At 35.4% G+C, this 19,061-nt stretch overlaps 2 protein-coding genes across 2 annotated transcripts; one reads left to right on the forward strand and one right to left on the reverse strand.

Moving 5' to 3' along the window:
* Positions 1–11,411: 11,411 nt before the first annotated feature.
* On the reverse strand, positions 11,412–15,540 carry LOC114579547. Its single transcript, XM_028694448.1, has 4 exons — positions 15,526–15,540; positions 14,286–15,353; positions 13,442–14,174; positions 11,412–13,297 (listed from the first exon to the last, which is right to left on the reverse strand). Exons 1-4 carry the CDS (start codon positions 15,538–15,540, stop codon positions 11,412–11,414), a joined length of 3,702 nt encoding a protein of 1,233 aa, XP_028550281.1.
* An 11-nt stretch (positions 15,541–15,551) lies between these two features.
* On the forward strand, positions 15,552–16,893 carry LOC110098407 (heat stress transcription factor A-3). The gene is made up of 3 exons (XM_020825232.2): positions 15,552–15,558; positions 15,659–15,666; positions 15,781–16,893. Exons 1-3 carry the CDS (start codon positions 15,552–15,554, stop codon positions 16,825–16,827), a joined length of 1,062 nt encoding a protein of 353 aa, XP_020680891.2. The 3' UTR covers positions 16,828–16,893.
* Positions 16,894–19,061: the final 2,168 nt, after the last annotated feature.

Genomic DNA, 19,061 nt, shown 5'->3' on the forward strand with positions numbered 1-19,061 from the left:
CTAGTAAACTTTCCATGATGATCTGATGTCCCCATCACATACTTAAGTGAGCTACAAATGTGTAATAAAGCTTTACTTTATTTTATTCTTTTAAATATGGTAGACCAAGTCTACCTATTTTTATTAAGGTATGACTGAGGTAGACCAAGTCTGTCTTCTAAACTACGTCTATCCAAGTAGTATAAATAGGCCCTATTATAAACAAACAAGCATGAATGAAAATTTTTTGCTTCTCTCCTTCATTCCCTTTCTTTTAGTTTTTCTTGGAGTCTACACCTACTCTAAAGGTGCTCCACTTCTTGGCCCTCCAAGAAGCATATCAATGGTGCCCTTGTTGCATAAACCTCATGCCATTGCAAAAGGTTTCTTCTCTCAGCAGTTCCTCTTCCTTTTCCATGCTCCAGCAATCAATTTCTGCAACTCACCTGCTGCATTGGCTTCACTTCAGCCTTGCAGCCTCTAAGAAATGTTCTGGACTTCTTTCAGCACCTGCTTTCAGCCTCCTAAGAGCTGCCAGAGCATCTCAAGTCCAAGAACCATTCATTCGAATCTGATCCTGTTTTCATCCACTGTTTCCAGCAGTCATCAGCTTCTGTTTCCAGCAGGTTTCCTTCCAGCCGCATTTGGCATACAACCGCAGGTTTTGTTTTCACCTTCTACCCTCCGGTTTTTCCTCAGCCAACCATAGTTCCACCACTTGGCAAGATCCGCAAGATCCTCCCAACTGTCATTTCATTCTTGTTTCCCAGAATATTCAGCATACTTCAAGGATTCAAGATTTTTTAGCAAGTTTTACATTAGGCTCGATGTTTTCTTGTTCTTTTGTTGAAATATTTTTCTTCTTTCCCTACACATAATACTCTGTTTTTTCTTTTAATTTTGTTACAGGTACTACTTGTATCAAAGAATTGTATCATCCATTCCAAACATGAAGAATGTTGATTTGGCTGAAGCTATATGCGCAATGCGAAGTAATCATGACTTGCAATTTGTCAAAATTCAAAAATCTCTCGAACAAGCTGATCTTCAATTCTCTTCCATTTGCACATCCATCCAATAATTTCAAACTTTAATGGACTCCGTTAACAATCGTCTTGATAGCTTATGCACGGACTGACCATCCTCATCTCTCAATCAAGTTCCTACTCTCTCCGCCAGTATTCTTGGATCGGTCGGCTCCCTTCCTACTCCACAATTGATTCCCATCTCTCCATGCTTTTCTTCTCTCAAAACTATGAAAATTGATCTTCTCCACTTTAATGGATTTGATGTGGAAACATGAATTTTTAAAGTACAAGAATACTTTGATTTTCAAAATACTCTTAATTGTCATTGCATTAGAATCACCTCATTTCATTTGGAAGGTTCGGCTTCTATTTGGTATCAATGGTTTAGGATGAATGTAATTTTCTTTCTTGGTCGGATTTTTTATTATCTTTACAGCAACAATTTGATCTTTCTTCTTATGAGGATTTATATGAAAATTGCCCTACAATCTTCTGTTTTGGATTATCAAACCTCTTTTGAGAATCTTGCATTTAAAGTTTTCAATCTATCCTAGTTTATCTTTGTTAGTTATTTTATTTCTAGATTTAAACAAGAATTATGACGAAAACTTTTACTTAGTTGACCTATGTCTCTTTTGGATGCAATGAAACTAGCTAGATATCATGAGTCCAAAATTTAACATTTCGTTTCTACGCCATCCTCACTTTGGCTAAAACCAAATTCTTTATATCCACCCACCAAGAACTTTTATTTTGTCCGGTGAACGTACGCTCCTCTACGTTCGCCCACCAATATTTTAGCGACACGTAGCATGAAGAAAAGTTGCCGACCCGACTCGCTGTTTTTTGGGTTCTAGCGCGTGCGTTTTTTTAAATCCTTGACGAGCCGAACAACATCCCATCACCTTTTGGATATATTTCAAATACCTAGCAAATACCGAGTTGTACATAGTTTTTTCTAGCAATACCGAGCAAATACCTAGCAATACCGAGCAAATCCCTAGCAATACCGAGCAAATCCTGAGCAAATACCGAGTTGTACCGAGTTGTACCTAGTTTTTTCTAGCAATACCGAGCAAATACCTAGCAATACCGAGCAAATCCTTAGCAAATCCTGAGCAAATACTGAGTTGTACCGAGTTGTACCTAGTTTTTTCTAGCAATACCGAGCAAATACCTAACAATACCGAGCAAATCCCTAGCAATACTGAGCAAATCCTGAGCAAATACCGAGTTGTACCGAGTTGTAGAAAAACTCGGTACAACTCGGTATTGTATAGTTTTGGTCTTCACAGAGCGGTATTTCTCGTTTTTGCAAAACAATACCGAGCAAATACCGAGCAATACCGAGAAAATCGCGAACATAGCATTCCCGGGTTCCGCTCCGGGTCAAGTCGTCGGGCCGCGCGGTAAAGAGTAAGAGCACGTGGCGACATGTTATTGGTGGCCGAACGTACCTCTACGTCAGGTCAGAGGACGTAATAATTGTTCCTCTTTTGGATGCAATGAAACTAGCTAGATATCATGAGTCCAAAATTTAACATTTCGTTTCTACGCCATCCTCACATTGGCTAAAACCAAATTCTTTATATCCACCCACCAAGATTACACCTCCCTACCCTCATCCAACCTGAACCCCACTCACTCGGCCCGACCTTCTCTCACCATCCATAAAACTCCTAACTCTCAATCCGCAAACTCTTTATGCTGAAATTCATCATAAACTTAATAAATTGTGATGTAGAATTTAGACCCTAACGTTGTTGTCCTAATAAAGTCCCCTTTCTCTTTTCTTGATATTGATGATAATCACGATCCTTCTTTTGAAATTAGTTTAATTTCCTTAGCATGACAATTTAATCCTCATTATTTTCATTTAATGACTATATCAATGATCAAAATGTTTACATTTTAGTTGATAATGAAAGTACCCATAATTTTTTTCAAGTTAATCTTATCCATCGGCTTGCTCTTACTCCTTAACCCATCAATCAATTTAAGATTTGAGTAGGCAATGAAAATTTACTATTTTGTACTTATAAATGCCCAAATGGCACAATTACTATGTAAAACTATTAGTCATCCTTGTTTTATTCGTCTTTCCATCCATGGGACCGATTTCGTCTTGGGTATACATTGGCTACAATACTTAAGACCAATTTTACATAATTATCATGATTTGACTATGCAATTTAATTATCAAGGTCAACCACTTATACTTTCAGGCGAACCACAATTACCCTCCATTCCCATTTCTTTCAACCAATTGTGTGCCCTAATTTCTCATTCCTCGACCATTCAGTTATTCACTATTCAACCCCCTCACTTAAATACTGATCTTACTCCACCTAACTCTTTGGACTATTATCTAGATACTCTCCCTTGATCTCTTCTTACTCCCATTTTCACATTATTGTATAAACTTCAACACTTATTCAAACCACCGTAAGGGTTACCACCACCACGTACCATTGACCATCGTATTCAACTTCCTTCTTTATCTAAACCTGTTAACATTCATCCTTATTGTTATCTACATTTACAAAAGAATGTGATGGCGCAATTAGTTTTTGAAATGTTACAGTCTGGCATTATTCGTCATAGTCATAGCCTTTTCTCTAGCCCTGTCCTTCATGTCAAGAAAGAGTTGGTACTTGGCATTTTTCTGCTGATTATCAGACCCTAAATACACTTACCATTAAAGATAAATTTCCCATTCTAAATGTGGATGAATTGCATTGAGCCCATTTTATTTCTAAACTTGACCTTCGCTATGGATATCATCAAGTCCGCATGCAACCAAATGACATAAAATTGCTTTCGGCCCATGTTGTGGGCTAGAATATACGTGGCGATAGAGTTAGAAAATTTTCGTTTTAGCGTTGTATGGATATCCGGCACACAAATAGAAGAAAAATATAGCACTAGAATTTTTACCTTGAAACCTTGGAAAAGAGAAAAAACTATGGGGCCACGCCCAGTTGAAATGATTTCAATAGTATTTTCTTAGATTAGAAGTGACTGACTCGTACCTAAAATTGAGGACGACAATAATCAACTCCCAAGTTGAAATTCAGTTACAAACGAAGATAAAAAATCCGGCGACATTTGGTGTTCGGGTAGAAATTCGGCGTCTGTCAGCTGTTTGGCGGAACTCCAACGTCAGTCGGTGGTCGGACATACCTCCGGTGTCAGTTGGCGATCGGGCAGAACTCCGGCGCCAGTCAGCTGTCAGGTGGAAGTATGGCGGTGGTCGAGGAGTCTGGTGGCAAGAGGGCTCTCTTCCTTCTCTTCTGTTTCTTCCTTCTTTTTTTGTTGACGTCGGTGGCCGGACATAACTCCGGTGTTAGTTGGCGATCGGGCAGAACTCCGGCGTTAGTCAGCTGTCGGGTGGAACTATGGCGGTGGTTGAGGAATCTGGTGGCAAGAGGGCTCTCTTCCTTGTCTTCCGTTTCTTTCTTCTCTTTTTTGTTTTCTTGCTTCCTTATCTTCTCTTCTTGCTTTGGCCTCTTCTCATGAGAAATGAGGGGTCTATTTATAGTTTTCTGAGAGTGGTATGACTATTAAATAGGTGGAAGATCGAGGGTAAATTGGGAGTGGCTTAAATGGACGGCCGATGTTCTGTCCCTTGATCATGAACCGTTTACTATGCATTTGGATGTCTTAATGATGTCAAAATTTGATGGTCTTGGGCTCGTTGGATTCTTCTCGTTGAGCCGCTCGATTCGACTTGAAGTATGTCACGTTTGGAAACTATTTGGTAATACAAATGATGAATTGAACCTTCCAAGTGCTTCAGGTCTTTGGTTTGGACTCATTTGGGCTCAGATTGAGTTGAATTTGGTGTCATTGGGTTCGTATTTCCGAGATGTTCTATTCGGCTGTAAGTTTGATGAAATTGGAGTTCAGATGGTCTCCATTTTAATTTTTTAAGTTTCCAATTTGATTTTGCGTCGAGATTCATGCTCGATCAAAATAATTTTTTGGTGATATATCAACACTCTTGATGGTCACTATGAATTTCTCGTTATGCCTTTTGGCTTAACCACTTTTCAAGCCTTAATGAACTAAATTTTTTCGTTCTTCCCTTTAAAAATATTTCATTTTTTTAAATGATATTCTCATCCATGGCCCTACTCTAGAACTTCATGTGGACCATCTTCTTGTATTTCAATGTTTAACTACAAACAAGTTATTTCTTAAATTAAATAGATACTTACGTTTTCAATCTTCCATTGAATACCTTGGTCATATTATATCTTATCTAGAATTGTCCTCCTAAGAAAATCTCTGCTATGACTACTTGGTCTATTCCTTCATGTGTAAAACAACTTTGCTCCTTTTTGGGTGTAACAGGCTATTATCTTCGCATTATCTCAAACTATGCTTCAATTGCATCTCCTTTAACCAATTGACTATGGAAAAACTCTTTATATGGCCTTTAATAACCTCAAGACAGTCATGACCACAACCCTTATTTTATCTTTATCAGAATTTTCAAAATAATTAATTATTAAAATCGAAGTTTCAAACATTGATATTGGAGCTATTTTGTTCAAAAATAATCAAGCTATTTATTTCGTCAGCAAAAACTAAACAATTCCCTATCCTAATCCTCTACTTAAAGAATTAAATGTTGGCACTGAGGCCATGTACAAATGGCTGCAATACCTGTTAGGCATGGCTTCATTATTTGCACAAATTATTAAAGCCTCCATTACCATCAAACATAAATACTTCAAATACTAGACCAAGAATATTATCTTCGTGAACTCTTAGGCCTTAAGTTCTCCATTGAGTATAAATTGGGTAAATCAAATACAATTGCCTATTCATTATCTCAATTACCTAAAGAAAGGGTTCCTCTTCCATCAGTATTATTATCATTTTCTACACTGACTAATTTCTCTTTTTCCCTTATCAAGGATTTAAAAGAGGAAGCCATTATATCTCTCGATATCCTTCAATTCACATCCCAACTTGCAAAAGGTGAACTTTCTCCTTTATATTATCAAATTTGAGACAATATTTTCTATTTTCAAAGCCGTGTTTATATCAGTAAGTCTTCTTCTCAAAAGAAATTAAAATTTCTCTTAATTTCATTCAACACCTCTTGCACATCAGGGTATTCTCAAAATAATTAAGCAAATCTATTTTAATTCTTATTTGCCCGGAATTCATAAAGATGCCATTGATTTCATTAATAGTTGTCTTACTTACCAAGAAATTAAAACCTCTACCTTGCCTCCTGCGGTCTATTAACTCCTTCACCCATTCCTTTATAACTTTGGGAAGATTTATCTATGGATTTCATTATTGGCCTACCTACATCAAGGGTACATCGCCATTTTAGTAGTAATTGACCGTTTGTCAAAATATCCTCATTTTGGCTCATTACCCACTAATTATTCCTCTTCTCAAGTAGCTTAACTTTTCACAAATATCGTAGTTAAATTGTATGGTTTTCCTAAAACAATTGTCTCAAACTGCGACAACATTTCCTTTAGCCACTTTTGGTATTATTTTTTTGGATTATTTTATGTTCATTGATGGTTCAGGGTTAGTCTATTCATCAAGTAGTGCTTGTCTTCTAATTACTGGCATCAATCCATGCTCATGCAACTTTCAAATTGTTGGATCTAAGTTTGTCTGTTGGTGACACTTGACATTACTAGCAGGCAAGTTCTACGAGTATGATCTGAGAACCTATGAGAATTTTGTGTGTGTGTGTGTGTGTGTGTGTGAGAGAGAGAGAGAGAGAGAGAGAGAGAGAGAGAGAGAGAGAGAGAGAGAACTTTGTAGGAAATGATTTACCAGCTCAAGTTTTTATAGCAAATGCCAAAAGATTTAAAAATGTTTCCCTTCAACCTTTATTTAGTGGAGTCTACGAGCTATAAGAAAGGCTCCATTAATAAAGAAATAAAAAAATTATAATAGATTAATGGCTCTTGTTACAGATTGCCCTAGACATTGGTCACACCCTGACTATCTTGATGGAGATTTCATCTCTCACTTTTGTTTCTCTGTCTTGGGGCGAGTTCTACCAAGTGTCTAGGGTCGAGTAGGAGTAGGCGAGCCTGCTAGTGAGGGCCATGTTGAGTGGGTTGTGGTTGGTGAGCTCTCTAAATCCTTAGGTATGTTAAACATCAACACATTCCATTAGATTTGAAAATGGTACAAGCAAATTGTGAAGCATAGGCTACCAACTTGAACGGCCAATCTACAATCATCAAAGTTTTCTAAAGAAGAAGAAGATCTCCAAAATAAATCAAGCCTTGTAACATAATTAAATGAGCTATGAATATGTAATAAAGATTTATTTTATTTTCTAATTAATGTAGCCAATTCTACCAATTTTTATTAAGGTTTGTACTAGATAGACCAAGCCTACTTATAAACTTGATTTATCTAAGTAGCATAAATAGACCATATTGTAAACAAACAAGCATGAGCTCCTTTCTCTCTCTTCTAAATTCTCTTGGAGTCTACACCTACTCTAAAGGGGCCCCACTTCTTGGCCCTCGAAGAAGCATATCACAACCTTTGTTAGAGCCCCATATTGCTTCATAATGAGAGATAAGTAGGTTCAAGTCATGGGGGTAGTAGGCACCACTATCGGATGACTCTGTCAAGGCCAACTAGAACCCTCTTGAAAAGATCCTTTCCTGTAGTTGAGATAATGTATTTGGTTGATTGCATTCCACCAAAAATAGCATCGAGCGGCTTCTGTGGTTGGTTTGCAGCGGGGTGGGGCGGGGGTTCTTGTGTCATAGATTGTTCTTGTGGGAGATAACTCACCTCTAATTATCTTGCCAAGTTAGATTTTGATGACCCTCAGGTGAGTTATCCTTATGGTGCTCATGTTGTATGAATTCACTTGCTATAACCTACTGACTGCCCATTGGATACTTGAAAAGACATACACAAGTATACAGTGTTGTTTTACCATACTATAAACGGTAGAATATTTAGTTGAGAATATAGGAAATGAAACAAACTATCTTTTTTTTGGAGTTAAATACGCTCAAGGTTGTTTCTTAGCGTGATATGGATAAGAGAACTTAATAACTAATCTTCATGTAGAACATGTAATAGGTAATTCTTTATTTGCAAGCGTGAAGTGCACTTTCGCAGTACTGAAGTAATTTACATATGCAGTGGGAGCTTGCAGATATTTATTTATTATATTGGTAAGATCCCCTGCAGGGAGAAATCATGTCTTCCATGCTATTTACTTTATGAACTGCAGAAGGACCTTAAACAGTAGCCTAACATTGGGCAAATGTATTCAACCATTTATAGCATGGCTGTTCATGGGACGTATAAATTTTACCATTGTAGCGCTCTGCTCGTATACCTTCCCTAGAATTTTCTATATAGGCATAATTTGGTAGATTTCTTAGTTTAGACATTAGAATAAACTAAAGCATGATGAACTTTCTCTGCTTATATTTAACAAAGCAGTTAAGTATGTAATTGATATAATAATAATTTTTATTGAATCTTTGGAGCTTTATCTGAAATTTACTTTTAAAATTGATTGTTTATGAATTTTAAAATGATAAAATGTATGCTAAGGCAACTGCAATAATAAGAGAAGTGAAATCATGGTAGTGTAAATTGGCTATCAGAAGTTTAGCCGTTTCCTTTATGACTCGGGTTGAACTGTATAGCTACTTCAAATTTAACTAAAAACATTACGTGGGAAAAGCTCGTTGAGCATGTTGTATTATGATACATCAAGTGAAATGGTCATAGTGAAGTGGCCTGAAAACCGAGCTGCATGAATGGAGTACTATTCTGAATTATGTGATTTGGTTTCATGTGTTTAACGGAATAGCATAGACAAAATATGCTTGTTGTCCCTAATCAAATGAAAATAGCGGTTTTGATGATATGATATAGTTGCCCACTATTTTTAAGGTTGTCAAATGAGTTCATGATAATGATATCTCTTTCAATCCTTTGGGAGATCATTGTTCAATGCTAAGCAGAATTGATGAAAACAGTTAATATGTTGCTACGTCAAAAAAAAAAAAAAAAAAAGGTTAATATTTTGCTCACCCTGTGGTTAGAGTTTAATTTTATATGCTATGTGTACATTTTGTCAAAAATGGTCTTTGTTAAGGTAATCTCACTTTTAGTTTTTTACTGCAATTTGAAATGTTTGGATTGGTATCAGCCATATCTTTCCTCGGTTCTCAGTATCTCTATGTTAGCTGTAGCATTTTTCCAGTATCCTCTATTTAATTTAAACATTTTTTTTTTTGAGAGAAGCAATAAATGCATTAATAGCTAAAAAAAACAAACAAAAGAAAAACTACAGGTTCGATTCCTCCTTCAAAATATTAATAAATGAAGGAGGAATCTTATTCAAGCATAATTCATCCCAAATAAAATTGTTGGCCGAGGCATACTTAGCACACCAATCGGCCAACTTGTTTTTGCTTCTATCAACACAAGAAAAAATAAGTAAGTTGAATTCAGAAAGGAAATCATACTCTTCATCTCCTTTAAAGCCATTAACTCTTGCCTTTTGAAGTCTTCTAATAACATTTGTATTATCCCCTTCAATGATAACTCCTTTGTAAATGAACATCCAATCTTTAACAATCTCCTTCAAAGATTTGATAGCTTGAAGCTCCAAATGATGAATATCCCAATGAATATATTTTATGCCAAAAGCCAATAAAAACCTTCCCTTGCTATCTCGTATAACACCTCCAACACCAGCATTGTAATTATTTTGTAGAGAAGCATCAACATTGATTTTTAACCATTCGGGGGGAGGAGGATGCCAAGTTTTGACAGCCTAGGAGGCTGCGTTTAACATCCCTTGATTCCGAATGGGTATACAAAATCAATTTAGAGATAGAAGAATAAACTAATAGCGAATTGACTGCTACTGAAATAAGAACCTTCTTTTCACTTTATCATGAAATCCATTTGTTTCTAGCCTCCAAGAAAAAAATAGTACATTAAAGAATAAATTGAGGATCAAACCATTGCTATTAGCAGATTTTATCCATCCAATTCAAGCAGCCTGAAAATTAATAAAGAAAGGAATCTGAAATCCCCATTTGCTAAGTTGATTAGCACCTCCTTGATTTTAGAACATTCTGAAAATAATGTGTTCCGTATCTTCAACTGCCATTCAAGCATCTAGGACAACTTTCATTCTCTTGAATTCTTCTCCGAACTAGATAATGGAAAAGTTGGGAATAGCTTCTTGAATAATCTCCAGCAAAACGTTTTCAACTCTTGGCCTTTAATTTGGCTTTCTTCATCCAACTAAAATACTTAAAAATCTGTCAGATTATTGATTTTGGCTTTAGCTATCATTTTTGGAATGAACTCCCAGAATTTTTTGTTTGATTAGCTCTAGCTTGTCTTCCCTTTGATCATTGCTATATACTTGTTTGCATAAATTAGATTAATCATTTCATTCCCAACAAAACTTTTTCTTAATTCAATCACATCCCATTCAACTCTTTTTAAAATTTATCCAGAAATATAAATTTCTTCATTCTGAGGGACAACAAAAGAAGGCCATTCATTTATTTCTGTCAAGCCAGCCATTTGTCTTCAAAAGCTCTGATTTTGATCCATTTCCCACGCTCCCATTTCAGAAAAGGAAGTAGAACTTTTCCTCCATCAATCGTATTTTCCATGAGGAAGAAACATCCTTTATATAATGCTTTCATCAATTCTTAGTTCCATATTTAGGAGCTAACAGTTTAAACAAAAATGATCTTTTGTCAAAAATCTCCAAGATAGTTTTAGCTCTCAGGTCACGCAACTTTTAGAAGTTGGAGAGTACAATCCCCTACCACCGTTTTCCATTGGTTTACATAGATCCTCCAATTTAAACTAATGGAACTGCCAGATTTTCACCATTGGGCTTATTCCAAATGAAATTTCTACAAAGCTTGTTGACTTCATGAAGAATTTTCATGGGGACTAAAGAATGAGTGCTATAAAATCCTGGAATAATCAATAAAATCGTCTTCACAAGTGTTAATTTCCCAGCTAATGACAGCAACTTACTTCCCCAAGTGTTTACCTTCTTTAACGATTTTTCAATGATGAATTGAAAATCATTAACCTTTAGCCTCCTCAATGCCATTTTGATACCAAGGTAAGTAATTTCTTTTACTTCCTTGATTCCCAAAGCTTTAGTAATAGCTTTTTTTCTTCTTCTATCAACCATTTTGCCAAATAAGATACCTGATTTATCCAAGTTTATATTTTGCCCTGTCCAATTACAGAAATTGGAGATAATCCCTTTAACCTTCATAGCATTATTTTTGCTAGCTTCTTAATATATCATAACATCATCAGCGTAAAGCATATGGGAGATACGAGGACCATTAGTAGATATGTTCACCCCAATGTTAGTAAGAGCTAGAGCATTTGATAAGAGTTGTGAACATAAAATAAAAAGAAATGGGGACAAAGGGCATCATTGACAAAACCGCTTTTTGCTGAAATCCAATCCGACTTGCTTCCATTGATTATAATAGAAAATCTTGGTTTTAACACACATTCCATGATGACTTTGGAGAATAAAGAAGGGAATTCATAATATTTTAAGACTCCTTCAAGAGTATCCCAACTCATTGAGTCATATGCTTGTTCCATGTCAATCTTGTAAGCTACAAGCCCTTTGGAATTTTTTGAAAACCTGAATTTGTGAAAGACCTCTTGAGTAATTAATAGATGATCTGAAATGGATCTCCCTTGAATGAAAGCAGCTTGCTCATTAGAAATGACTTTGGGAATGATGTATGATAGCCTATTAAGTATGACTTTAGCTGCTACTTTGTAAACCGAATTACAAAGACTAATAGGTCTATAGTTGGAAGGGTTCATAGGATTAGTAATTTTTGGAATTAACACAATCAAAGTGTCTTTCCAAGAATTCTCCATAACGCCATGTTGAAGAAAATATAATATAGCATTTAAGAAATCCTTCTTTATGATAACCCAATAAGTTCTCAAAAAGGAATAAGTGATCCCATCACAACCAGGTGCAATGTTGTTGCCTAAGTCTTTGACAACAGCTACAATTTCTTCCTCCATGAAAGCTCTAGACAACCAATTTTTATCATCATCTTTTACTGTACAATTCGAGACAGGCCACCCTTCTAAAGAGCACTCCCTTTGCCTCCATTTCTGTTCAAAGAATCTGAGCAAAACACTTTCAATTTGATCTTGTTTATCCACTACAAAACCTTCTTCATCTTTGATCTTCACTATGCTATTCAGCCTCCTTTTTGCACTAGCAAAAGTTTGAAAAAATCTTGAGTTGCTATCACCTTCCTTCATCCATTTGGTTTTTGTTCTTTGCTTCCACCAAGTGTTTAGTCTAGCCATAATAAAATTCAACTCCAGAACTTTAGCTTTTAATCTCCAACAATCTTCATCAGATAAAAGTCCATTTTCATCTTCTCTACTTTGAATTTCCATAATTTCTTTTAACAGTTTGTCTTTAGAATAGTTCAAGTTCACCTTCTTTGCCTTACTCCAGAAAAACAAAGATTTAAGAGTCCTTTTGAATTTTGAATTCAAAATATGCGCATGACTCCCTTGATAATTAATAGACCAAGCTTTTTTAACCACTTTGAGAGCAGCCGGGTATGAAATCCAAACATCCTCAAATTTAATGGACTTGACAGCTTTGTATTTAGAATTGATAATGTTGAGGACTAAAGGGCAATGATCGGAAGCAATTCTAGCTATATGATTTAGAATTAAAGGAGAAGATAAATTTAAAGCATAAGTGTTAAAGAAACACCTGTCAAGCCTTTCAAGAATACGAGCTCCTCCAACCTTGTTGTTGCACCAAGTGAAACGAGGTCCAATGAAGTTAATCTCATGATAATCATTGTTAGCAAAGAAAGTATCCATTTCCTTAGAGCCTTGAGAATAAGAGAATCTTTTACCACCTCTTTTATCTTCTCTAGAAGTAATGCAATTGAAATCTCCAGCGATTGTCATAGGATAATCCACAGACGAATAGGTACCAAGCTTTTCCCAAAGATCTCTTCTTTTACAGCATTCTTTATTAGCATACACTGCTGCTATCCTCCATTTGCTGTCATTCTTGATCACCAGGTCCCCAATAATGCATTGATTAGAAGAGTCTAACATAGTGAAATCAGCTACATTTGTGTTCCAGAGCACAATCAAACCTCCAGATAATCCGTTAGAGGATACCATATCATAGTTCCACCCATCACCAATTAGATTATTAACTTCTTTCCTATCTATAGAAGTCAATTTCGTTTCTAACAACCCAACAAAAATTACATTATGAATTTTCACAAATTCTTTTAGGAATAGAGAAGCACTCTTCTTTTTTGCTCCTCTACAATTCCAAAAAGCAAACGAATACATTTAATGATTGAATGGGGATTGGCTCCACATATTGCCTTTGGATTCCATTTCCATTCTCCTGCTCCTTAATTTCGAGCTGATAGGACCCAAGTCCTTCAATTTTTTGGATTTCTTCTTCTTCACAATAATACAAACATCTTCATTACAATGAAGTAAAGAATTTGAAATGCAACTGGGATCAGAAAAATTCTTATCTGGAGGCTCTTCCTGCACTTGATCTTCAATCAGATTTTCTAGAATAATCTCTCCTTCAATTTGATTACTCAATAAATTGAATTCTTTGATACAAGATTGATTAAGTTCTGGACTGCAGTTTTTGGAATCTATTGCTTTCTTAAATAGATTTTCAGCAATCCCTTCTTCCACTTTGTTATCAGCAATTGGCTCTTCAACATCTACAGAATTTACTTCCAAGATCTTCTTATCTGTTTCATTATCAGCTTTCCCAGGAACATTATTAACCTCCTTTATCTTCCATAGACTTTTATTAACTTTTTGAAGAGGCCGGTGAAGAATTTGATTCTGATTTTGCTGAATTGCTTTATTTCTTCCTCTATTAACAACAAGCCAAGGCCCATAACCTGTCTCTTCTATGTCTTTAGCTGCTTTATTGATCTCTGAAACAGAACTATTCCCTTCTATGGCTTTATTTCCTGTGAACTCTTTACAGGCTTCTACATTGTGTCCAATAAGACCACAATTGTAACAGAAATTAGGCACTCTTTCATACTCAAACTTTTGATAGAACCTTCCAGCTTTACCTTCAACCTAAACACCAAGAGGAAGCTTGTTGTCTAGTTGAATTCGGACACATACTCTCCCAAATTCTCTCCTCCCCCATTGGAACATGTTTCCGTCTATCAAGTATGGCTTGCCTACCATTGAGGCAATTCTACACAGATTGATGTTGTCCCAACATTGAAGTGGAAGATTAGGTAATCTTATCCAGATTGGTGCCGTTAATCCTTTCAAAGAATTTGTAGAGAAATTTTGGGACCAGTTGTCCATTCCAATAATTTTTCCATTAACAAACCATGGACCATTTGTCATCACTGCCTCCATGTGTTCTGGTTCATAAAATGAACATAACACCCATCCCATGCCTAGCATTGTTAAATGGAATTTTCCGAACTGCATCCATTGTCTTCTCAGTTCATAGCTAATGGTTTTCAGTGGAGGATCACCTCCAAATACTTTTATAACTATTGAATTACAGAGCCTGTCAGAATTTTCCTTCTCATTGTCTTCATGAAGTTTAACTGTTTTACCGTCTTCAGCAAGAAATTCACCCAGTTGAAGATCTGAAACTTTGATATTTTCCTTCTTTCTCCATAATTTGTTTTTCTCTCCTTCAAGATTATCCTTTGAGTTCGGAATATTATCACCACCAATTCCTTGCTCAGCTGAATCTACTTCTTTGACATTGAATAAATTAGAGAACAGCATTTTCCCTGTTCCACCTTTCACGTTTGGAGATTTTGATTCATTTTTCCTTTTGCTTGCTTCAAAGTTAGACAAATCCGGATTTACAGACTTAAAACGATCAAGAATTACCACATCATTATTGTTTTTAATTCCACTGGAAGAGGGACTGTTCATCTTCAATGCTAGAATGGAAGGCGACCCTTCTGAACCGTCATAAGGTTTTAAATCTACCCTTCTTTTAAGAAATTCCCCCACTTCTTCTTCAATCAATTTACCTTTACCTTTACCAATGATCTCTGGTTCAATCCTTGCTGATAAGCCACCTTCTTTGATAACAATACCTTTGTTATTCATAGTTTTGTTGATCAGAACAACTCCATTATTTCCGTCACCGAAAGCCGGAGGGGATAGCATTTGACGTGATGATCCATTCATGACCTTCGTCATTGAACGGCGATTTTCCAAGGTACCATCGGACGGCGGCGAAAATCCGCCGCCATCAAATCCCGAAAATCCCGCGAACTGAAAAAATTTGAAATCCCGTAAAAAACAAAGCTTTTTCCCAGAGTTTCTCTCACTTCTTTCTCTCACTTATTTGGTAACTCAACAAAAAAATAGGCCATTTAATTTAAACATCTAAAGGTGAAAGTCGTAACACTATTTGATAAGGAGTCCTCTTATTATTTTTAACAACTTTGTACTTCTTCATTACGAATAGCTATGCGTTGTATGTGTACACTCTTAACAATATATGTTTATGTCATCGTATTGTTTACATTTGTACTTGCTCTTAAAAATATATGTTTAAATTATGTTTTTATTTCAAGGTCTTTGGGTTTTAGTGGATTTTAATTTCTTTTCAGAAATGTTTTCACTTCTGAGTTATCTACATGTAGAATCTATTCATGATTTTTCCACTACCGCTTGTAACATGACATATACCTTTTAGGGCTTCCGCAAGATTGATGGTGATCGATGGGAGTTTGCCAATGAAGACTTCTTGCGTGGTAAGAGATTATTGCTGAAAAACATAAATAGGCGGAGGCTACCTCGCACCAAGCCTAAAGATCCTTATCTGTGTTCTTCAATGGAGATGGAGCTATTGGGAGCAGACGATGAACTTCAGAAAATGAGAAGCGAGAATAATCTGCTAATGCAAGAGGTTGTGAAAATGAAACAGGAACACCTTGTGACCGTCAAGCAGATGGATAAAATGGATTGTAGGTTGCAATCAGCAGAATTAAGGCAAAAACAAATGTTGTCTTTCTCGATAAAGGTACTTCGAAATCCAGTTTTTTTATTGCAGCTCAAACAGAAAAGCAATCTGAAGGAAATCGCTTCATCAAAAAGATCCGTTGAGCAGGGCCAGGTTAGTTATGTCAACAATTCAACAACGCAGCAAATTGTTAAATATGGTCAAAACCTTTGCGATCCGGGCTCAACTTTTGCGTTCCAAGGCTTGGAATCTAGTTCAGAAATACAACTAGCTGATCAACTTTTACAAGACATGTCTGGCAAACTTGATCTTGATGTCAACGTACTGGATGAAAGCTCCAATAAGCCACTTGAAACACTAGAACCATCGTTTAACCCAAATGCTTCTTCCAAGGGGAAAAATATAATGATTTCAAAAGAAGATTCTAGTCTTGGTTCAGCTGACTTACATATATCTTCACCACAAGAATTTTCTTCAAAGTTAATGGTCATGGAACCCACTTCTCCTTTAAATGAGAGTATTATTGAGCAAGACTTGCAAATTAACACATTCAATGGTAAGAATGCCGGAGAAATTCAAGGTGGTATGTGGGATAATCTTGTCTGTACTAATCCTGTAGTTCCAGGAGATGAAATTGGACTTTCTGAGATGTGGGATTTTGGTTTAGACTTGGATGAAGATTTTGATTTTGACAAATGCTTTGGTAGTCAGTTTCCTCTCCTGCTGCATGTGGATGAAGATGGATCGAGAGACGATCATCCAAAAAAATCAGAACCATAGTTCTTTACTTATTTTGGATAATCTGCTTTGGTAGCTATATCTACATTCATCTAATAATATTTTTTTTCGTATAATATGGCGTTTAATAGGCATTCTAATTTATAAATTAATTAGACGCGTTTGCTGTATTTTAATCATTGATACCTGTATCATCATTCATGGAATTACCGTTGAACAAACACGATTAGACTAATGATAATTATAAGAAATATTTTGGATAAAGGTTGAAATATTCTTAACGAAAATTTATTAATAATTGTTCATCCAAGTCATTTGGAGATTTTATCTTCGTTAATAGATTGGCCAATCTTTTGGAAAATCTATATTGCTATTATAAAAGAGTTTGAATTTTCTTCCATATCAAATTTCGGCCATTTATTTTTATTAATTTTAATTATTTAATCTATGATATTATAATAAAAGCCGTTTGAGTTTCTTCTCAAACAAAATCTTAATCTTTCATTTTAATTATTCAAATACAACCATGACCTTTGATTTTATTATTTTATTATGATTAATTGATAATTTTAAAAATAATTAATATATAATTACTTTTCATTTAAGTAATTAAATGAATAATGTTTTTTAAATTCACTAATCTTTTAGTCTCTATTTTTTTGTATTTTATTTTTCTGCACTTTTTAAATTTTTTGGTTGAAAAAGTTTTTGATAAAGAAAATTGTTTGTTGTAAAAATTTATAAAATAGTTTCAAAAATTTCAAAGGAGTTTTTTTTTAAGATAACCAATTTACCCCCTCTTTTTGTTAGTCTTGGGACAATAACTTTAGATCTAACAGCCTATACAGACTATCACCTGTTCTAATGGAATTTCATACACTGTCAGTCATATGTACGACTTGACATCATATTGCATAAAATTTTAAAAAATGAATAAGTTCATATGGAACGATCTTGTATGAATGGAATTTCATACTCTATCCGACATCTGTACGACATGAAATAATGTATAAATTATTCAAAAATTAACAAGTTAGTTTGGTATGATCTGGTACAAATGGAATTTCATACTCTGTTAGTCGTATGTACAACATGACATCATATTGTACGTACTGTTCAAAGATTCAGGCCATGATTTAATTAAATCCATTTGGAGAGAAAATTAAGTCAAATTGTACAGTATGATTATATATCATATAGTATGATTAGTTTTAAAAATTTATGTTTTAACTCTCTAACCTTGTAAGTGTGTACATGATTACCCAATTACAATCACACCTGCTAAAACTCAAGAAAAGAAAAAAAATAGAGATGTACAAACTCTATTACATGAAATCCTATTCTAACTTATCTTGAAATCTTCAACAATATGGAGTTCCTAAAATATTAGTACACAAACAAACACATAGACATAACCATATGCTAGGAGAAATAATAAAATGAGGAACATAATATTTTGTCATCATAAAAAATCACATTCTTATTCCCTAAGTTGCAACACTGAACTGTTCCACACAGGTTATAGTTGTCAAGCATTACTCTGACATACAATCTTAGAAAGGTCAAACTTCATAAGAGGATGTCAATGAAATCATAAATTATTGATTCAAGAAATATACTATCTTTATTCTATCTCAATCACTGAATAAGAGATCCCAGTGGGATTCGATCTGACCTCTTACACACAGGTTAACATCATCGAGCACCACTTTGATATACAACCTTGGATAGGATAAACATCCTAGGAGGATATTAATGAAATCTTTAATCCTTGATTCAAGAAATATGAAATCTTTATTATGCCTCAAACACTAGATGATTGATCCAAGGGGGATTTTATCAAACTTCTTTCACACAGGATAACATCATCAAGAAGCCCCTTAACATCATATAATTATCCTTCTAACCTCTATTGCCAGACAATGGTCTTTCTGACCCCAATCTCCTACCAACTACGGTCTTTTCGACCTCCATTGCCTACATAGATCCTTCCTACCTATGTCACCAGACTAATATCTTCCTGACCATCATCGCTAGATAACAGTCCTTCAAACCTATGTCACTAAATAATTATCCCTTTGACCTCGATCACCCGACTACGGTCCTCCTGGCCTTCATCACCATACTATTTCCTTTTTAACCCCTATCACCCATCGACTACGGTCCTCTCAACCTCTATCACCAACTACAATTCTTCTGACCTCCATCGCCACTAACTACGATCCTTCCAACCTCCATCACAAAATAACAGTCTTTTTGACTTCCATCGCCAACCA

This window comes from Dendrobium catenatum, unplaced genomic scaffold, assembly GCF_001605985.2.
Source record: "Dendrobium catenatum unplaced genomic scaffold, ASM160598v2 fragScaff_scaffold_487, whole genome shotgun sequence".
In the NCBI taxonomy this organism is placed as follows: domain Eukaryota; kingdom Viridiplantae; phylum Streptophyta; class Magnoliopsida; order Asparagales; family Orchidaceae; genus Dendrobium; species Dendrobium catenatum.